Here is a 21,660-nt window from a genome sequence, read left to right on the forward strand (position 1 = left end):
CTCTTCTTTGGAGGTGTGTTTGTTCCTAAATGAAATGAACAGTGATGTATACAACTATGGTTGCCTAAGGCTAAACATCACATGAAACCAACAGCACTGCATGCATCCGTCTCATTAACAGAGATAAACAGACACAAGAAAATGTAATCAAATCGATGGTTTAAATACACGTATACTGTCATCTACTGGTAGAGATGGAGAACGCGTTTACTCAGCGTCTCCTTATGGTGTCGATGCTCTGCTCAGAAACTGCTCAATACAGTGGAAAAACATTATGAAAATGAAACTCAAAGAATGCCTTTGTTAAAATAATGTATGATTGTTTTATATTTTATATTCAGATATCATGCTGTAACTTTATGACATATCTACGGCATATTATTCCGTGACCTTTTTTAAAAGGTGTTTTTATGACATACTGTACTGTCAAACTATTCTATTTTACTATAATCTTTTGCCTATGGGCTCAATCAATATATTGATCAATTTCATTACTTTTGGCTGTGACAAATATTTTGGTCACATAATTAGGAAGAAACTTCATTAAAGCACATTTCTCTGAAAATAATAATAAAAAAATAATAATTTGTCTCTCTACATTAGGATAGTTCAGGATGCAACATTATGTCAATGATCTTTGCAATATTGCCTAATTTGGGCGGCACGGTGGCGTGGTGGTTTGCACTGTTGCCTCACAGCAAGAAGGTCCTGGGTTCGATTCCGCCCAGTGGCCTTTCTGTGTGGAGTCTGCATGTTCACACAGTCCAAAGACATGCTCTGGGGATCAGGTTAATTGGGGACTTTAAATTGCCCGTAGATGTGTGAGTGTGAATGGTTGTATGTCTCTGTGTTGCCCTGCGATTGGCTGGCGACCAGTCCAGGATGTACCCTGTCTATCGCCCGAAGTTGGCTGGGATGGACTCCAGCTCCCCCGCGACCCTGTGTGCAGGATAAGCGGTTTTGACAATGGATGGATGTCAAACCGCTTAATTGCCTAATTTCAATTTATGCATAAGTGACAGGTCACAATGCTTTGATAATCCAATTTGAAAGAAAGAAGAATCATGTGTGATTATTTGACCATTCCTCTGCTCAAGCTGAGGCTTTTAAAAAAAAATTATTAACGGAATAAATACCAAGTCTCACGAGAGCTCGCGACCTTTTGGTTTCTTAGCAACCAGAGTGTAAACAAGAAGTAGCGTAGTTTGAGGCGTCTTACGGGGGATCCGTTTCGAAAACCGTTTTCCGGTCGCGATGTTTAACGTTGAATCGGCCGCGGACCGCGTCGCGAGGATGAATCTGCAAACGCGTCGCGACAGAGAGACCGAAAGACGGGAGAGGATTTTTAACGACAAAGTGCGGACGATCGGGGTAAGAACGACGATGGCAGAGGGACGCTAACTGACAACGACGCTATCGCGTAACGTGACTTCTGCACTCATCGCCTCGGTCTGTTTCACAGGTTGACAAGGAAGCCTTAAACGACCAGATGAAAGAGAAAGAGAAACGACAAGATGCAGCAAAACAGGAGAAACACGCTGGTGGTGAGTAAAGTTACCTAAACGATCTACAATAATTTTGGTAAATAGGTAAAAAAAGAAAAGAATATATGGATAAAAGAATGTCTGATCATAAAACATACAAACATTATTCACACTATGTTGATACTTCTGCACACTCAATAACATGCATCATTTCTAATAACCCTGGACACCTTGCATGTGCACTCCTTGCAGATGCTGCTCTGCTCCATCACAGGAAGGTGGCGGCCCTCCTCCACGGCAGAGAGCTAAAGGAGAGGCGCGCGATGGAGAAGGCCATTGTCGACTACCGACGGCAGTACCAGCAGCCTCTGCGCCAGCGGGGTTTTGACCCGGAGGATGCCCAGATGATGCTCCCCGGCCTGGTGGGCGAGGAGCCCGACGGTGGGAGCAGGCGAAGCAGGCAGAAGGAGCAGCTCAGAGAGTGGCTCCTTCAGCAGCAGAGGGAGCGAACGGCGGAGAGGCATCAACAGAAACTGGACGGTAGGTTCGCCTGGTCCCACCCGGGTCACTGATACTCGGTTCTCAGTCACACACGCCAGACGCCACCTCACATCACCCTCGCCGCCTCCACTGTTCTTCAGAGCGCCACTATGGCCAAGGCAGAGAAGACATGGACAACAAAGCTCTGCAGCTCCAAAGCATTGAGATGGAGCGGAGAAAAGCAGCACTCGTTGCCACTACGGAGTACAACCGGGCCATGGTAAGAAAAAACCCATTTAAGTAACAAACGCTTGAGGTAACAGATAGATTGGAAACAAACTCTGGAATCTACACACTTGGACAAAATTTAGTGCACTTCTGCTTTCTGTGGTCCACGTTGGGTTCACACCGGAAGAACAAACAGCACGTGACTTTTTTTCCATCCTTTAAATAGGCCGAGGCATTGCTGAAGACACCTGTGATGCTAATTAGAGGACACACGTCCCTATTTTCAATCTTTTCTAGGGGCACCATCGTTTTAGTCCACGCAGTTTATTTTTTTTAATGATTCTCTTGAACCACATTTCAAAAGCAATGTTGTATTTTCATTTTACGATTACAGTTTTAAGTTATTGCAGTGAATACTGTTTTGTTTTTTAACAGAAGTGTACCAGCAGTTTTGTCCATGTGTGTATAGTATATTTAAATTGCATTTTATTAGAGCATTCAAAGGAGAGTCCTCTTAAGAAATGTTTGGTGGACTTTGGCTGTACCCGTTTTTGATGATAGCTGTTTATATGCCATGTGTTGTGGTCTTTTTAAAATGTGTGTATTCAATTTAAAAGTTTGAGATGTTAAATTGAAATGGAATTGAATCCATTCAATCTGTAATGTAAACGAGTCCGTTTCCTTAAGGTTCCTTTCTTCTGTTGTTTTTGAAAACAAGAGGAAAAAGGGATACTGATGTATTTACCAGCAGGAGGTGCAGCATTTACAATTCTCACCTTTTTAAGATTGAAGACAAGTGCTGCAAGCAGGGACAACATGATGACGTGGGTACCGCGAACCATCTGCGAGGAGATCTGACAGGTGGAGGCGCCGAACCCCCCGAGGGCAGAGTGCCGGTGCCTGTTTGGGGTTCTAGCGGTGATAAGAGAGCACCTCCGCAGAGCCTGCTGGAGACCATCCAGTTCCAGAAATATCAGATAGAGGAGAAAAGGGTAAAAAAAAAAAAAAAATTTAAAAAAGGAGGAAAACGTGATCTTTCTCATCATTTAAACAACTGCTCGCTGGTGGTGTGTGCGTCTTGCAGACGGCCGTGGAAAGAGAAAAGCGAGAGGAGGAGCAGCACGACCGTGTGCGTTTGGACTCGGGCCGTGCGGCTCTGTTACTGGAGAGGCGGCAAACCAAACTGAACAAGCAGCTGAGACGACAGCTGGACAGCACCAATGTCCGGCTGGCGGAAACGCGCAGACAACAGTCGGTTATTCACTCGTATACGCGCACGGTGGATTTAAGCGACAAAAACTGTGTCTCACTCAGTGTGTGTGTGAACTGCTGTTGGTTTTAGGAACCCGGACATGAAAAGAGGATCCATTGACGACAGCTTCTTCTCCCAATTCAACACCTGCAGCAGATGATGGATGGCTGAGTATTGATAATGGTGCAAACCACATGGAATAAAGTGGCCGTACATCCGCAGTTGTTTTTTAGATCGTGTCAAATGTATTATTTCAGAAGTTTAAGACATTGTGAACATCATCTAGATGTATTTCAGTCAGTTGTTTGGACACAAAATACAGCCTAAATACATAAAACACTTTCTTTGACATAAATCACATCCATATATCCACACCAGCTAAAAATGAATGAATTACGTTACATACAGTTAGGACACACTTTGTCATTTAATTGAAGTAGTGGTAGTGTACATGTAAAGGAAATTAGGTGAAAACGATATTCTGGTTTAAAATAGTGGTTCTCAAACTTTCTTTCACGACCCACTTTGGAAGAAAAATGTCCTTGCTCCACCGCCTCAACAGAATTGTACATTCTGTGCTTTTTCAAATAATTGAATAAACAAAATAATGTTCAAGTAAACAAAATTGTTCCATCAGACACAACAAATGAAATGTACAAGCATCTTGTTAGTACAACGCAAATAATGTTCTATCTGTGCAAAGAATAACAAATATTTGGTAGAAAATAGTTATTTGTGGCCGTAATTAACCTGTTTTGCAAGAGCAAGCTCTAAATAACGTTTGACAAAAAAAAAAAAATTCAGATTTTCCCAATGCGTTCCACCTGTAATACAACTGCTCATATGTCGTTCAAGTAATTCCCCTTAAATTGTATGTGGCAAAATCCCCTGTGATCATCAAAAATCCAAAATCAAGAATCCCTTTTTCCTCATTCATCCCAGTGCTTTTCCCCCAGACCAGCTTTGTCGACAAACCTGCCATCCTGTGGAGCCGTTTTCCACATTTGGCTTATTATCATTGAAAATGCACTTGTGCTTTTAAGGTTTCTCAAAAAAAAAAAAAAGCATAAAGGCATTCGAAGATAGCCGCTCAGATGTTTTATTTCTAAAAAGAATTTTCCGAGACAAACTTATCCCATCTTTCTTTCCACCCAGCCAGCGCTTTGTCCTGTAGCTTTGCATTCAGAGAACTGTACCTGAAAGACGGACAGACAGACGTCAGTGAGCTCACAAACCATCTGTTATGTTTAAATCCCCTTTTGTTTTCTCGTCTCGAGCTCACCTGATAGAGTTCATAGCCAGCTTTTTGAGGGTGCCCAAGTTTGATCTCACCCCACCGAAGCCCACAAACGCTTCGTAGAAGTCGTAAGAGAGTCCGGAGGCGCCGAACATGGCGGGGTCGTCAGAACTGATGACCAGCGGGTGGTTTTCTGACATCAGCGCAGCTGCCGGGTGGTTTCGCATGTCATTGACCAGCTTCAGCACCTGAACGAGGGGGTGAAAGGCTCATAGTAATTCACCTGTTTACGTCGTAGTCAGTATCTTGAGTAACCACGCTGTGGTCTACAGGAGGATAGTGGTACCTGGTTGGAGATGGGACACACTTCCACAGCCACCCCCCTCTTTCTGGACAGCTCCTTGGCCAGTGGGTGTCGCCCCAGAGCAAATCCATGGCCAATACGGGAAGTGTTAAACAAAAGAGCGTCCAGCAAGTTCTGGTCCACTTCTGTGCCCTCGAGATCTATATTTAGTAGAGAGGAGTTCAACATGCATGCTATTTTGGGAGGTTTTTCTGTACATGATGTGATGCTTGTGAACACCCTCTGATTTCCACTCATGGTGACGGTTTCATCGTGATTGAATTTCTTTGGCTGTGCAACAATTTGAAATATCACAAAAAAGATGACGCGAGATGTTGAACATATGTATATTTACGATACAGTTTGCATTAGATCACGTTTGCCTTGTCTGCTAAAGTCTCTCCATGTTTAATACAACATTCCTGTGACTTCATGACCATACATTAGTGAGACATCCATATGACGCGTGCCAACAGGTACCACAGTGAATCTTAATACAGGTATGCATCTGCATATATATTAATATATGTATATATGAGCTCACCGGTCTCTCCGGCATGGAAGAAGAAAGGAAGCGTCACCCCTCTCTCTGCTGGCAGTGACAAGGCGTCTCTGAAGTACCACAGGGGTCTGCCTTTGTCCTCGCGGCCCACCTGCACCCAAACACACGCTAGTAAAGTAAAGCTTCCTTTCACACATTTAAAACAGTAAAAAAATCTGTCCACACAAACGCATGCTCACCATGTCAAAGCCCGCCATGACTTCTGGGAAGTCGCTCTGCAGCTTCATGGCCTCCTCCACGGTGCTGGCCATCACTGACGCATTCACCCGCCTGGTATCAGCACAGTGGGCGACCAATGATTACTTCAACGTCCTCATTCGGACGCACCTATTGTAAAGGTGGTCACCTTTGGATGGTGAAGATGATCCTCGCTCCGAAGAAGCCCGGGTGGTCCTCCGTGAACTGCTTGGTGACCTCCTGGTAGGTCTTCAGAGTCCAGGCTGTGTCGTGAGTGCTGCCGTCCAACTCGTACGTCTGGGTGACAAAAGCAAACAAAAAAACAACACTTGTTTACCGCCTGTGATACGTTCCGCGGACGAGTGACTGCGGCGGGGCTTTGGAGTACCTGCGGGAGCAAAGCTCGCAGTTCCAGGTACATAACGTTGTCCGTGTAGAACTGGGTAAGGCCTTGGTAGTAATAGTCTCTGAACACAGGAGCGTAGGTGACCAGGCCCCACAAGGCGGCGAAGGCCTGCTCAAACCGTTCCCACACCACGTCCTGCGAGGGGTACAGCACCTCCGGGTCCTGATCGCTGAACAGCGTCATGTTGCCCATGATGCTGTGGACGGGAGGACACGTGATCATTTGGTGGCGTTTTGTTTCCATCACATTTCCGTGTAGAAACCTGGGAGCTACGTGGAAAAGACTGTTGGTCTGTTTTTAAAACAAACACAACGCATTGGCAGAGCTGCTTTCTTGTGTTCGACCAAAATGCAGAAACCAGTAAAGTAATGAAACATAAGCTTCAGAACTAATCGCATGTGTTTATGGGCTCATTAGATACTCTCTGTTTTCCATGAGGGTTTCAGGTAGGGTTAGGGTTATAATATTGATGCTACAACAGATGCAACAAAAAGGGAGCGATGATAGGCGGGCTTCAGTGGCCGTGAAGGTCTTCCACGAAAGACAAGCCCTGATATCTCTCATTAAATACCGGACACGTCACTTGACACAACGAGACATTCGACGTCAACGTGTGGACGAGAGCACATTGGCACATTTCATGGTAAAAGATGCAAATAAGTTTGCATAACACACGGAAAAGAACATTTTTTAAAGAGAGCCTATAGTCATCAGGAAGGTCATATATGTTTAGAACTATGTGAAGCTCACCCAGGAGAAAACCCACCTGTCGTCAAAATCCGTGGTATTGACCATCTTGGCCCTGAGGTTTTCCAGGAGGGTCCAGGGAGAGCAGCGCGGCAGAGCTTTGGGCCATCGGGACGAGAAGACGAACCTGATGGAGCGCTTGTCAGTGAGGCACATGTAGCAGTGGGGGCGATAGGTGGCGTTCTTCACCAGCCACTCCACGTCTACCATGGAGAAGTCGTGGACGTGGAGAGCTCCCCCTGAAACGGCAAATTACACGACTATGAACAGCCTGGTCTCCACGTACAAGTCTGCTTGGTTTTGATTGACCACTCGTAGATATTCCCTGCCCGCAAACATCAGACATTTTGTGATTATCCAGCAAGTTTTGAGACCACTTGTATCACTGATTGTCTCCATGGAAACAAAATCAGAGTGGCTCGTAGCTTTTTTTCTTAGTGCCAAACATGATTGTGATGAAAAAAACAATTAGTTTAAAATTTAAATAATGGAGAATTGTCTTCAAATGTCTTGTTCTGTCCATTAACTAAAATGATTCAGTTTACCCACCGAGAAGCTATAGGGATTCATTTAGGGATTCATCAATTATCATTTTAGCCTCTTTACTTCTGTTAATGTATCAATAAATTGGCACTTGTGGAAGTGGAATTGACCGATTCCTAATGTTTACACAGATTAACATTATAACCAGGTCATCATTTTACATGGTGTGTCAAAAATAAGGCTTATCGTTTTTTCGGAGTTCATTATAAAAAGCTATGCACACGGCAAACTGGACACACCTTTGGGCATCTTCTGCAGCAGGTGGAAGATGGGACTGGTCCTGATGAGGGGCCTGGCCCTGAAGAAGTGCATGGCGGGAGGAAAGTCCGCCCTCCACGTCTCGTTCTGCTTCATCTTCAACAAGGCGGCGTCCAGCCGCTGCTCGGCGGCCGTCAGCGGCAGCCGGCCGCCGGTCTGCTTGGAGGCCTCCCGCCGTATGAGGTCGTCTCTCTGGCGGGGGTCCGGCGCGGCCATCCCGCCGCCAAGGCAGCACAGGAGCAGCCAGGCAGCGGCCGCCGCCGGGGGGCGCAGCAGCGACACTGCCACCATGCCGCCTGGGCCTGTTTGTTTTTTTTCGGAGAGAAGACATGAACACGGTTAGTCGGGAAAAGCTGGTTCCGTTTTTTTTTTTGTACCAGCTGGTGACCAGCTGAATAAAAAAAGAAAAAGAAACGAGAACCATCAGCGGAAATAAAGAGGAAATGAGAGCCGGCGTTTGCTGACATAAAGTTACATCTTAGACTTGGTTACCTGCGTTTATTTGAGAAGGAGACATTTGGGCTAGGCTGGAAAGAGACACAACAAGAATGCCAACTTAATCTTATTATGGTGAAACATCGCCATTTAAAGGATAGCTGGTGCTTTAGCAGCTTAACGTTAGCTGACAGCTGGCGACGATTCAAGTAAACAGGCTGGAGCCATAAACAGAACGAGTACGTCGGTTACACGGTGACAGCTCGGAATACGTTTGTGTGTATGTGTGTGTAGTAGAATAGCTTACTTTATTAGCGCAGGGTCACGAAAGAAAAAAAAAAGCAAGCAAACGAGAAGTCTTTGTCCGACAATTCCGAGATTGATTGTGTGTTTTTCTTTCTCTTGTTTGAGGGGTTCAAGACCTGAAGTCCCGCCTCCGCCCCGATATGATTGGCTGAGATTGGACCCTGATAATCATTTGATTGGTGGAACGTGGGGCGCTGTAGTGGGGACGGGGACTTCGAGATCTGCTTTGTAGCTTGTTTTTTTTAGTTTTTCTAGGTATCACCCTTTTATAGGAAATAATTTCTCTTATATGACGTACGTAATTTACCAACAAGCTAAAGATACACGGTGAACACGACGAACAAACAAAGCATGACGTGTCGGGACTCGCTTCTCGATCCAGTCCCTGTAATTCAAAAACACATTTTCACATACAGGGATGAGCTGTTACATGAGATCGTGATACCTCAGATGAGTTCATTGAATTCAGTGTACCGCTTTCTGTTTCAATTCTAACAGATTTATTTAGTAGAAGGAATGAGCATCTCAAAAGGTTGGATACACAATGCGCAAAGATACTCGATTGCACACTTCTGTCGACAACTATTTTCAAAGACAAGTTGTATTGGAAATGCACCATAAGTAAGTCTTTAGTTTGCTTCTGTTTCACTGAAAGCATTCTAATACCTGTGTAAAATAAACATTTTTTTAAGAGCTAGGAGGAGAAAGACAACACTCCCATTTGTTATATTTAAGATTAGTCAGACCATTTCTCCATTGTTAACTTAATATATTGTTATGTTTTTGTCACTGTCATAACGTAGATAAACAACCTGTTTAACAAGTATCTTAATTATATGCCTCAATTATTTTCTTGCGCCAAGTTTGTCCTCATTAGGCTTGAACAGAGTAATATAACAGCTGGAATAAACTTCCTGAAGATTTAAGACTTGCCCCAACTCTGACCACGTTTAAAACAAGACTGAAAACTTATGTTTAACTTCGCCTTCAGCTAAATTTTTACCTACATTGCACTTTTAACCTCTGCCTTTAAACAATTTAAATAAGATTTTAATTTATTTTTAATTGTCTTTTAATTCCTGCATTTTATTTCACTTTATTGTATGAAATGTTATGACGTGAAGCACTTTGAGTCTGCCTTGTGTATCAAAAGCGCTATACAAATAAACTTGCCTTGCCTACAAGCATCCCTGGAAGGCCGGCCGAGGAGCCGTGCGGCCTCCTCCAGACGTCACAGCAGATATGAGAAGGGTCAAACAAAGCCGCGTACAACCAGTGGAGGGTCTTCATCAAGAGGGAAAGCCTTAATCGAAGGGCATGGCGTGAGGAGCACCAATAGATTGATGCATTGTCTGGGATTGGCCCTCTTGTTTTGTCTGTTGGCATTTAATTACTTTTGGCCTTTGTTTCTTTGACGGATAATAGATGTATGCCTCATGGCTATGGAAGGCCAAGATATTCGATAGATATATTATATTTCTTTCACAGCAGCAATAACCCTTGTTATACTGTTAGTGTTGTGACACAAAGACTAACCCTTTTTTAATTGATCAAAGGCACTCTTGTTGGAGAAAAGTAATTTATTTCTAAGAAATGTACAGTATAGAAAATACTCTGTTCCATTTCCAAAATAATCTATGTCAGTCAGATAAGAACTTGTAAACGTCGCTGAAAATTAAACGTAGTTCTTATTTAAACGCCACCATGCTACTGAGGTAAAAGACAACTGCTTGAAAAAAAAAAAAAAAAAAACATTTATATTAAAACAAGTCATCAAATGTACAAAGATGCTTAAGAAGGAAAATAAATATGATTCACATTTAAATCACGTCTAAATGGTTTTCACTAGTGCAGAGAGGACAGCAGAGTAAAAGTGAGAGATGAACGCACACTTCCGATCATCTGGTGCCAATTCTACACCAGCAACACACACACACACACACACACACACACACACACACACACACACACACACACACACAGTCCTTCATGCATTAGACAGCGCGAGTGAACACACTACCTGAAAAGTGACCTATTGGGCACAACTTGAAACCACTGCCTATTTCCACTAAATAGTCTCGTGCGACACATTTAGAACATTTTGCTCACAGCTTCTAGCACTTTCTTATTCCACCATCCTGAAAGATTTCCCCGCAACGCCTTAGGTACCTACTACTGAAGAACATCGTAAACCCATTATGACGGCACGTCTCTGTGCGCTCTATTAAGAGACCAGAGACTGGAACGCAGCTCGAGACCAATTTACAGACTCCTGCTCCGGACATGCAGCGTTGTATTGCCCTCAACACTTCATTTAAAAAAAGAAAATGCTGAAAGTGCCGTCCCGTTAAAATGATTCAATGACCGATTCATTTACAGAAACGTCTGCCGGTCGGCACAGACGTCCGACACGGCAACCTGTGACCAACGCGGGTCGTAAGGCCATTTCATTCATTTCAGTTCTGAAAGACTGCACAATTATAGTTGTGCTAAAAATCATCAGCTGGTCACAACGTGTTGACCCGCAGAGCAGGAGAAAGAAGTTTCAGAGACTCAGTTGATGCCAATGAGGTAGATTAATTTACTGTCATCACTAAACTGCACAGGTGGGGTTTCACAGACGCAATTCATTAGAAAATGCATTGGTAGCCCTTTAAAAATGTGTCCTATTCCTAAATGAATTGTGATTTAAAAAAACTCAAAAGACATCCAATCAACAGGAATGTGGAATAACCCATATTTGATTCATCTCACTTGACAAAAAACAAAGACAGGTGTTGGTGTTGGTGGTGAGGTGGATCCGTTTGCCAGTTTCAGTCCCTTATTCTTTATGCTGCTCCTCCTTCAAATAATGCAGAAAAATACCCGTATATAGAAACTGTACACCCTGAGGACCTGTTTAGTATCAACATGGGGAAGAGGAAGCACTCAGAGAATCAACCACGCAGAGGGATGAGCCGCGAATGAAAAAAAGAAAGTACACACTTTTATGTGTTAATAGTCACAATAAAAAAAACAAGCGCAGGATTTTAGGGCGTTTGTTCTGCATTTATCAGATAGCAGACTATGTCATTTTAGAATTTCGCCCTGTCCGGGACAGGAGATAAAGGATATATGTTCATGCATACAATATGTGTAGGACTAGAAATAAGTCTACCAAAGGCCACGAGATCCGCAGACTAAAATCCACAGTGCATCCCAGAGAGTTTATGTCGAGTCTGGATATGAATCGCACTATTTCTGCCAGTCTCGCTCTCCTAGTCCAAGACATTCTTGACAATGAAGGCAGCTATGAAAGGTGCACATAGTTACTCTGGAACTAGAAGAACAAATGCGCATTGGGGTGAAAGTGGACAGTAACTGGGCTTTCTTCAGGACGGTTCTGCTTTGGACAAATGATCAGTGTTTGTGAACCTTCACACACAGATAATCTGATGCACACACCGTATTGTCTACACATTCGCTCATACATTCACAAAAAGGTAATCAAGGCAATTACAAGGGGCCTGTGATTTTGACTGGGGGAGGGTGACAGTCTATTAGTACCTCCGTTTCTACACCTGAGTTTAAAAGTAGGGTTGGAACAGAAAATAACAGCATATAAAATTAAAAAAAGAAATCAACAGCAGTCCCTCTCATCTTCATAACAGCCCTGCTCAGTTCGCTCAGTAGATCAACGGCTCCATCAACTAGGGACAGTCACAAGGACAACATAGGCAGGCTGTGTTCAGTGTCCTTTAATCCATTACTCATATCTCCGATCGCTCAGAGGGCAGAGGTCAGTCCAGTGTAAGAAAATCCTTAAGAAATGTACATGGAGCAAAGGGTCCATTCTACGGTTTCAGTCCGCGTACCCACGTATTATTCCTCTTGGCTCAGTACTTCCTCCGGTTTGATAAGAACATACCTGAAAAGGACAACGACAATTAGAAAAACCTCTCACACATTAAGGACACAGCCTGACGGCACCATGATTTCATATCTGTCCTCCGGTCCCTTTGGAACTGCATCGATGCCTTATGGCAGAATGTTTATGTTCTTGGGAAAAAACACCCCATAGGCACTGTCGCGAAAACGTTGGCGGAAAGATGATATTGCGAGAATTGTGGTGTGTCAAACGTTATTTTTACTCACTCCGAAAACAGTTCCTGTCACACTCCTTGTTTACTGATCGGGCCGCCTGGAGCCGCCATCATCTGCTGCCTGGGACCACGGGAACAAGAAAAGGTTGTCAACATTACCGCCGCTACTGAAGAAGTCCAGTTGCCACTCGGGTAAAAATAAAGGTTATTTTACTGCTACTGGTCTGATATCATTTATAGGCCATCAAAATTATTGATTCAGCTCCCGTCTATTGACTTATAATAACATCACGTCAACAGAGTACAGGCTGTAGGGAAATGAAAGGAGGACACAACCAACCAACCACACAATAACTGCAGGTCACAGGCTTTTAAGACGCAGAAAATGTCAAACTCAGCTTAACGGCGGTGCCAAACAGCCATTTGATGCCCGCTCCAAAAGCAACTCAATCCGCATCTTCTGTATGCCAGCATACTGGCTACCAGGAAGAACTACAGTGTGGTATAACGACGCTCAAGAAACGTCTGTGTTGCTTTGGTTTCAGACAAAATAGCATCCATAACACAAGGGCAGTGGATGTTTTGGACAAGGATATTTTACAGTGTAGATTTGACAGTATTTGGGCTTTTATTGGGCAGTGATTTTGTTTATTGTCCAGGGAGAGACATGGTACAATTACACCTCGATGTGAACGGCATTTAAATACAGTTTACTATATTACTTGAGTGAATCCGTGTCACAGCCTTTTGTTTTTTTCAATATAAGCAAGAGTAGCTTTGTGGTTAATAGAGGAGACTTACTCTGGAATTTAATTCTCCACTAAAATGATCATTTATGACCACGTAGTAATCTAATTTACTATTGGATATCCACATAAAAAGTGGGGTAAACCTTTCCTTGAGGCCAAAGGCTTGTTTTGTACTAACCAACTTCCTTTTTAAGTTAAAATACGTTCAAACCCTACTTTTTACCGAGGTTACTGCGGCTCTGCGGCTCTAATGTCACAAGTCCCCTCACATTGAAACAAAAACTAATAAACATTTACAGACCACAGAGTCAACTGTAATACAAGACTCCAAGCTCTTAGTAACAGACTGAATGAATCCGTTTACCCAGGGTGTAGGAAGTGTTCTGGTGCCATGCCTCTCTGCTGAATCATCATGCCATGGAAGTTCCCCGTGGGCCGAGGGTGTCTGTACATGACCATGCGCGTCTGACCCGGCGAGTAAGGCAGCTGCTGGGGCCGCTGCAGCGCCTCCATCAGATGCGGGTGTGGTCTTTGGGCGGCGTAGCGTCCCGGATCCGGGTACGGCCGGCCATGGTAGGGAACTCCGTCGGCGTTTCCACGGGTCGGAAACATCATGTGGGGCGGAGGAACGCCGCCGCGCTGCATCCCGGGGTGCACGGTACCAGGGTCGAACATGAAGCCGGACACCATGTGCTGCTGGGTGCTGCGGCGGCGGGCCGCGGCGTTGTGGCTGTCCAGGTCCAGGATTTCCTTCGGGCTCTCGGGCCGCTCTGAGCTCTCCTCGTGGGCCCGCTTGGCGGGGCTGCCGCCATCGCTGCTTTCGCACTTCCTCTCCTCCAGGCCGACGGGGCGTGGCGCTACTTCGGGCACGGGGCCGGGGGACATCAAGCCGGAGCCCTCGGAGCCCAGCGGCGACACACTGCTCTCCTTCAGCTGCCCGTTGCCTCTGGCGCCGGCTGCAGGTAGGTAGCCGTTGGGCGACATGGGTTGCTGAGGCTGATAGTGAGGCCGGTGCCACTCCTCCGGAGGGTAACCTCCTCTGCCGTTGGCCTGGTTGTGGATCGGAGCTTGGGAGTGGGGTTGCGGGAAGTAGTGCTGTTGCTGGTACTGATGACTCGGGTACACGTTGGGGTGGGCCTGAGGGTGCTGTTGGCCTGGTGCGTGGTACGGGTAGGCGGTCCCTCCCTGCTGGCGGTAACCGTGGAGGCTGTTGATGGCCTGGTTGTGATACGGGTGGTGAGCAGACTGAGGCATGGGCCGGGTCATGTTTGTTTGGCTGTAGTGTGGATGTAGATTGTTCCCCATGGCATACGGACCCATGGCTCCATGTACCTGGCCTTGGGTGTGAGGAGGCATGGCTGGATTGTGAACGGCCGCTGGCCCTCCCTGAGCCTGCATACCTGGGTGACCGCCCAACACCTGGGTTTGATGGGGATTGGGGCTAAAAGCCTGTTGTTTGGGAACGCCATTCGGAGGCCCAGATTTCATCATGTGCAGCGGCGGGCCGGCGTTGCCGTCTGTGTCCGTTCTGCTCGTAGGCTCGCTGGGTCTTTGATTCCCATGGTCGGCTGGGCTCGGCTGGGACGGTAGCAGAGGGGTGGGACGGCTGGGTGGCAGCGAGGTGAGGGGAACTGGATGAGGGGGTCCAGGCTGGGCTCCTTGTGCGGCACTCTGTGGCATCCCGTGCATGGGACTGCTCTGTGTAGGGCGTGGAGAGGTGTTTTGGGGGACGCGATGAGGGAGAAGGAGAGAGCTTACCGGCTGGGGAGAGCTCTGAGGGGGGCATTGGGGCGGCATGCTCTGGCTCGCCTGAGGTCGCTGCTGCTCACTTTGCCGGTGTGCATCCTGTACGTGTGACGGGTTGCTCTCCAACATTCGCTGAGGGGAACGCAGCGGCGGCAAGTTCTGGTGAAGAAGGGCGGGGCTTCGAGCTTTTTGCCGTGGGCTGTCATGCATTGGCTGCGGGTGGTTGGGGTGGGCGTGGTCAGTGGCGCTGTTGTTACTGGAGTTGAGATAGGACAAAACACTCGTGGCCCTCATGTGTTCAGTTGGACAGTGGCTGGCAGAGTGTCTCTGGCCATCTACCTCAGGCTTGTGGCTCGCTGTTGAGAGCCTCGGTCCAGACGGATTCTCCTCCAATTTGCCCGAGCTAGAAGCTGGGGGGCTCTGCATTCTCTCTGATAGCCCAGTGAGTCTTTCTGTGGGGCTACGAATGGAAGTGGGCTCTTGGTGTAATGAAGCTTCATCCGAAATGTTGGTGGATTCTGTTGACAAACGACAAAATGCAAGAAAGGTTAGCATTGGAAGTTGTGGGGGTGGTTAGCATTGAAATTACAAGACTAGTTAATAAAGGCAATACCATCTTGTGTTGTTTTAAAAAAAAATATGGAAAAAAAAAATCATATCAAATCCTCAAAACCAGATAAGAGTAGATCTATCACGTAAAAGTGAGATTTGAAGCTTACTCGTAAAGCTCAACCCAAGACATGTCACTTCTTTTGTACACTCAAAGCAGCCAGGGAGAAATCCCACTAAAACAATGAATATTCATGAGCCCCTTGCAGGGAAAATTTAGGAAAAACCAAATTGCAAAGAGCAACCACACTACACTCTTGTAGCAACTCTTTCTTTTAGAAAGGTCAGCAACTGGTTTATGTATAGATGGCCGGTTAAACACTGAAAGAGAAGGTTGCGTCTACCTTTGGGCCGCATGTCTGTCTGTTGAGAAGGCTGGCTGTCTGGCCCATTGTCTGTAGCGGGACGCAGCAGCTGAACCTCAGGGGCAGGGGGAGGCTGCTGAGAGGGGTGAGCTGGGATGCTGCCAATTCCTGACGGGGGCCCATTCGGCTGAAAGTTGCCGATGTGCTGATGAGGGGTACCAGCAGGGGGTCCAGAAGAGGCTGACAGCTGCTGCAGGGCCAGCATCTCCGGGCTCTGCAGCATAGAAGCCAAGCGTGTCCTGCTAGAGGAGTCTGGGTGGGGAACAGGGGGGCGGGAGGACATGGGGCCCGGGGAACAGACCACTGCGGACATTTGATACTGGGCATTGGGCGAGGGGTGGGGGTATCCAGCCGCCTCTGGCCAAGGTTTATGGCCCACTGGAGGGGGAACTCCGCCGTGACTAAAGTTGCGCTGGTTCACCATGTTGGGATCTTGCATTCCCATCCCGTTGGGTCTCTCCTGGTGATTCATACCAGTCCACATGTTCGACAGGCCCATTCCGGGAGGCCTCAAGCCAGGGTAGTTGTGCTGAGGTCTTTCCGGCCCTAGGAATCTGTTTCCCAAGGGGTGCATGGTGTGTCCCTCTGGACGGTGGTGGGATGGATACATGCTGGCTTCGGGAGGAGGTCCTGGTTGTAGGCCCAAGGGCCGCGGGCCAAGAGACGGGCCGTGAGTTGGACCCATGTAGGGATGCTGCGGCTGGTGTTGGTTAGGATCTGGTCCCATTGGATACCTAGGACCCATGTGCCGTCCCTCAACCATGCGATGCTAGGGGCGGAAAGAAAGAAATCAAGTTAGAGATTTTGATTAGTAATCACGTTTTGCCAGAATCAACAATGAGGTGGTTCCCTCAATAAAACCAAATGTGTAATTGGGCTTGCATACCTGCATGTTAAAGTTGTGTGGCAAGCGGTTCAAACTGGGGTCGCCATGCCTGGGAATATGCGCTGGATAAGAGAAGCGGGGATCCATGGCCATTCTCTGGCCATACATGTGTGGGCCATGAGGACCGGGCGGACCAAGAAGCTGGAAAGATAACCGAGAGATTCTCAATCTTTCTTCAAAATTTTAGACAGTTTTAGGCGCAGGGCGTGTTTTTTTAAACATAGAGGAAATCTTCCTGTGGATACCTGTTGTCCTGGGTGGTACATGCCCCTGATGTCTCCTCGGTGAATGTGCTGCTGGCTTTGGAGATGAGGGGGGGCATTGGCCCAGTGAAGGGAGGGAGGCGGACGCGTCCGTCTGTTGTTCTCTTCGGGGTGGGAGCTGCCCTTGCCCCCTTGGGAGTTTCTCTTGCGTTGGACTTGCTCGGTGGCTTTGATCAGACTTTCGGGTCCCAAATGTTTACTGCTGCCACGATTGCGCTTTTTGTCCTTGCGCTCCTTGTCTTCGCTGCTGATGTGGAACTCCTCGTCCGTGTCGCCGTCCTCGGACGGAAAGTGTTTCAATAGGGCCCGGCTGAAGCACCGTTCTAGAGACTCGGCCATGATGGTGTACTCTGTGGAAAATCCCCCCAAAAAACATCAGCTATGCTCGTATGATAAAATGCAAAGCTAAAAAACAACCCTGTGTTCTGCTGCCTCGTAAACGCAGACACACACTACATACCTGTAGCATATCCACTCATGGTCACTCTGCATGCTGCCAGTCCCCCCCCCCCCCATCACATAGCACACACAATCCTACAAACACCTCACTCCGTCCCTCAGTCACTCCTTTGCACTCCAAACACAACGGAACATGTACCCATGGACAACACACTTGCTCCTCTGTTCCCATCCCACTACCGGCCAACTGACCAGGTCAGAGGGCATAGGATGACCCCTCCTCCTGCTGCTCCACCCAGGGCCCCCTGACCACGCTCCTCCCCCCTGTCCCTTGAGAGAGTATTGAGTTGGATGGATGGCTCCAGACAGGGGGCTTAGGAGCTGGAATGTTTCTCTGGCACTGCAGGGCTCAGATCCCCCTGAGCACTAGAGCACAGCTCAATCACTCCTCATTAATCACTGTCAGGCCTGCCCTGGCCCCGGCCCCAACACAGCGCTTAGTCCGGCCCCCTTTCTTTGGCTCTCTCCCCCCCCCCAGGCAGTCCCCCCCCCACCAAAAAAGAAAATCATATATGCACTTCTTCACACAACAGCCCCCCCCAACTGAAATTGATTTTCATTAGCATTCAAACCGAGGCAAAAGTGTGGAGGGAGGAAGCCGCACTGTCCAGCTGGTTTGTGTATTTACCGCTGTCCTCTCCATTGTACTCGATGCAGTTCTCAAACATGAGCTTCACGTCGGCGGCAAACTCCTCCTTGGCGACGTAGTCCCCATCATTGAGCTTCTTTTCAATGGTGGACAGGTCCATTGGTGTCTGAGGGGATTGGAAGAACAAATACGTCCCTAAATAAAATATCACTAACTACTGTGAGATGCCGGCTCTCATTTTTTCCTGCATTTAGTACCTGGATGATCTCGTGGTAATTGGGGGCGTAGGAATCATCCACAGGCTCCAAGAAAGGCCAAGCGTCTTTATGGGCTTTCAAAACCTCGAGCACTTCAGAGGAGAGATCAGATCGGACATTAGAACCAACATCAACGCAGGTGGAGATGAAGCAGCGGCCTTTAGCAACTGCTCAGAAGCGTACCTTTGTACAGAGTAGTGTAGTCGTCATCAATTTCATAGCTGAAATGTCAAACACGCGACAGGTTAAAAACACATCAACTGCATGTCATTTTAAGTAGTCAAATGAGGAGCGCGACGTGGACGACGCCTCTTACAACGCTTTATTCTTGCGTGTTCTGTGGACGGGAGAAGAAGGCTCCAGATTCAGGAGTTCAGGTGGCAGGTCTTTTCCCTGAGACAGTAACCAGGCCTTTTCCTCTCGCATCTTCCGCCTCTTGGCTCGCTCTGAGAGAGAAGAATGGCAGGGGAGGGGGGCAATTAGAAGCACAACCAATAAAAACTAAATACTGTAGACACACCAGTCTCGGGAGACTGCAGGCCAATTCTAATTGCTTTTCCTTTTCCAAAGGCTCTTGAACTACAGTCGCAATTGCTCTTGCTGTCGATTGAGGCTGTCGGGAGAGTCAATGAAAACCAGGCCTCGGCCATCAGAAACCGCCCCAGCTTAGATAGGTAGGGAGAAAGCCATTCGTCAGACATCTTTTCTCCGGCCCGGTAGATCAAAAGAGCGCAGCGTAGAGTGCGAATGCAGCTTTATCTTTTAACATGAGAGGCCTGCCGTGCAAATTAAAAGAGATTTGAGGGAGGATCCCACATTTGCAATGCATACAGAGATCAGGCCCCTTTCTGCTGTTCATCTATAATACATTAATGAGGCTCCTCCAACGAAGCACAATCAGCAGATCACTAACCCTTGACAGATGACATCAGAGGGGTTGGGGGGTGGAGGGGGGGGGGGGGGCACGGGACTGATCTCCTGATTCAAAGCCCTGAGCATTCGCTCTCACAGTCTCTGTGTATTCTACATAAATCAGAAGGCTCAGCGCGCCGCTATGCTACTGTAGATCTTTAAACCGCTACGAGCCAAACCACAGCAGTGGAGATGTGAAGGTCTGCGGGTGAGGTGCCCTTCACAATCCATTCTGCCCTTGATCCATTTGCAAGAACGTAAGAAGAGTGCGAAAGGCCCCTACCTGCTGCTTCCAGGTCGCTGATGAAAGAATGTGAAATTATTGATGCTCCTTTGATACTTGACTTTTGGCACTGAGCTCCGTTTATATTGTTTAACCCCTCTGCATACCATAGCTGACTTATAACTAATTGGGCTTGCTGCAGTAGACGGGGGACGTGATTCAGATCTGAAAATCAAGGTACCTTGGGAACCAACATGGTTCCATTTGTGTTACAGACATCTTACCCTCCACAGCTTTGATCTTCTCCATCTTCTCTCTCTGCTGCTCCTCCTGATGGAGCCTTTCCTCTTCGCGTCGTTGTTCGGCCAGCAGGACCTGCCTGTCCAGCTCTTCGTCTTTCTTCTTTTCCTCCTCCTGTGATATGGCCCTCACATTGTCCTGAACACATAGACGCACGATAGTAACTATATCGGTCTTAATCGTGCAATAACAGGAATAATGTGCTAACTGGAAACACTCAAAGCCGAAGAAGGTGCAACTAAAACACCTCTTTGAATCGGTCTAGCTCTGCTGTAGTACACCTGGGGTTTGCCCTTCTACCAAACAGCATGTAGCCAGAAAAACACACACACACACACACACACACGTGCACACGCACACACACACACGCACACACCTCATGCTCTCGGTTAAAGTCTTTTCCTGAGAAGCGCTGTGATATGCGAACTGGGGCCGGGTCCAGTAGCCTCTGTTTCTGCTCCCGCTCCTGAGGGGAAATAAGGAAAATAAGGAAATAGCCATTAAAGGCACAAATCATAATGCAAGTGGCAACAGATGACAACAATTTGTTATTTATTTTTCTAAAAGAATTACATTTGTAAGTACATTCCAACATATTCTTTTCAAATTGCCGGGTGACATCTACGTCTCACATACATACATACATATCATTTACAGTATCATCAGCAAATGACTGATTGAGTCTTCAAGATAGATGGCCACGCACACGCCGGGCCCAGGGGAGGAGCAGTGAGGAGACCGAGGTCACTGGCTCTCCCCTCCCCCGCTGACAGCCTAGCTTAGTCTGGTTGACAAATACACTACGCCGTGATATAGCACCAGATAGCCAGTCCAGCCCATTTAACGGCACAGTATCTTATATTTCTCACTACGCAACTTAAAAATACTGCCTATAATCCACATCCCAGTTGGGGATCCAGACATAGCACACAGGAGGAAGAGGGGGAAGGGGGGGGGAGAACACCAGCCAGCAGAGAGCTCTAAACGGATCCCTTGAAAGCTCGTCTTTATCAGGGACCGGCTTCTGCAGCTCACGTCACAGTTCATCAGAGAAGACGGACTGTGAACAACTGTCGGCCTGCAGCGGCCGACGGCACTGAGAGGTGTCACAATCAGGCTTCTGGTCATCCATAACACAATAATGAGGCCTAAAGAATGCTTTCGATGCCGCGTGAAGCCTGCAGATGTGTGCAGGCGGGGGCGGTAGAAGAAGAATGGAGACACGGTCGGCACGAGAGGACGGAAATAAGACCGATGTCCACGATCTTATCTATAGTGCCATCTGAAGCTCTTCTGTCCCCGCTCCATCTCTGCCTCGTCTTAGCGTGAAGCCCCAACATATACGGGGGCTCCGCAATCCCTCTGTACGTCACACCCCCACCCCCCCCGGCGCCAAATCCCTGCTCCACCCAACGCACAGACAATGATGGAGTGCCTCAGGTGTCGACACGCAGAGAGGTCGAGAGAATCCTGCAGCGCAGCAGAGCTGTCACTCACGAGGCTTCGTCCTGCCTCAAGGTGAGCTCCTGCCTGCTATCAGAGGCCCGTGACAGCAGCCCGAGACAGGTGGAGAACACACACACACACACACACACACACACACACACACTCTGTATTTGACGTGCTGTAATGTTCACACAAACACAGACACACCCACTAACACAAATAAAAACTGATGTATTCAATAATTGAGTCAATATCCAATGGTTCTGGTTGCTTTTATCACTTAACTACGTTTCATGGACCATGTCACAGTCGTAAA

General features: G+C 47.3%; 3 protein-coding genes across 5 annotated transcripts in view; 1 reads left to right on the forward strand and 2 right to left on the reverse strand.

The window, feature by feature from the left end:
- Nucleotides 1-1,159: 1,159 nt before the first annotated feature.
- Nucleotides 1,160-3,676, forward strand: ribc2 (RIB43A domain with coiled-coils 2). 2 transcript variants are annotated; one of them, XM_040163370.2, is made up of 7 exons: nt 1,161-1,371; nt 1,463-1,544; nt 1,737-2,024; nt 2,126-2,244; nt 2,978-3,184; nt 3,277-3,443; nt 3,535-3,676. In XM_040163370.2, the coding sequence occupies exons 1-7, from the start codon at nt 1,255-1,257 to the stop codon at nt 3,602-3,604; spliced, it is 1,050 nt and encodes a 349-aa protein (XP_040019304.1). In that variant the 5' UTR covers nt 1,161-1,254; the 3' UTR covers nt 3,605-3,676. The 2 variants fall into 2 exon arrangements, with proteins under 2 accessions (XP_040019303.1, XP_040019304.1); XM_040163369.2 differs by having other exon boundaries at nt 1,160-1,371; nt 3,277-3,676.
- A 176-nt stretch (nt 3,677-3,852) lies between these two features.
- On the reverse strand, nt 3,853-8,619 carry ada2a (adenosine deaminase 2a). 2 transcript variants are annotated; one of them, XM_040163367.2, is made up of 11 exons: nt 8,460-8,584; nt 8,210-8,244; nt 7,699-8,019; nt 6,936-7,155; nt 6,152-6,365; nt 5,933-6,060; nt 5,766-5,856; nt 5,569-5,677; nt 5,028-5,185; nt 4,727-4,929; nt 3,853-4,640 (listed from the first exon to the last, which is right to left on the reverse strand). In XM_040163367.2, exons 2-11 carry the CDS (start codon nt 8,232-8,234, stop codon nt 4,550-4,552), a joined length of 1,560 nt encoding a protein of 519 aa, XP_040019301.1. In that variant the 5' UTR covers nt 8,235-8,244; nt 8,460-8,584; the 3' UTR covers nt 3,853-4,549. The 2 variants fall into 2 exon arrangements, with proteins under 2 accessions (XP_040019301.1, XP_040019302.1); XM_040163368.2 differs by lacking the exon at nt 8,210-8,244 and having other exon boundaries at nt 8,460-8,619.
- Nucleotides 8,620-10,023: 1,404 nt separating this feature from the next.
- Nucleotides 10,024-21,660, reverse strand: part of cecr2 (CECR2 histone acetyl-lysine reader) — a 29,247-nt gene continuing 17,610 nt past the window's right edge. The window contains exons 8-19 of the mRNA XM_040161811.2: nt 20,275-20,364; nt 19,883-20,036; nt 18,780-18,909; nt 18,647-18,684; nt 18,464-18,555; nt 18,246-18,372; nt 17,141-17,508; nt 16,896-17,036; nt 15,989-16,778; nt 13,654-15,553; nt 12,593-12,661; nt 10,024-12,365 (exon numbers count right to left, since the gene is read on the reverse strand). Of these exons, the coding sequence (XP_040017745.2) occupies nt 12,610-12,661; nt 13,654-15,553; nt 15,989-16,778; nt 16,896-17,036; nt 17,141-17,508; nt 18,246-18,372; nt 18,464-18,555; nt 18,647-18,684; nt 18,780-18,909; nt 19,883-20,036; nt 20,275-20,364 (3,882 nt within the window). The 3' untranslated portion in view covers nt 10,024-12,365; nt 12,593-12,609. The remainder of the gene's footprint in view (nt 12,366-12,592; nt 12,662-13,653; nt 15,554-15,988; nt 16,779-16,895; nt 17,037-17,140; nt 17,509-18,245; nt 18,373-18,463; nt 18,556-18,646; nt 18,685-18,779; nt 18,910-19,882; nt 20,037-20,274; nt 20,365-21,660) is intronic.

This window comes from Gasterosteus aculeatus, chromosome X (genome assembly GCF_964276395.1).
Source record: "Gasterosteus aculeatus chromosome X, fGasAcu3.hap1.1, whole genome shotgun sequence".
In the NCBI taxonomy this organism is placed as follows: domain Eukaryota; kingdom Metazoa; phylum Chordata; class Actinopteri; order Perciformes; family Gasterosteidae; genus Gasterosteus; species Gasterosteus aculeatus.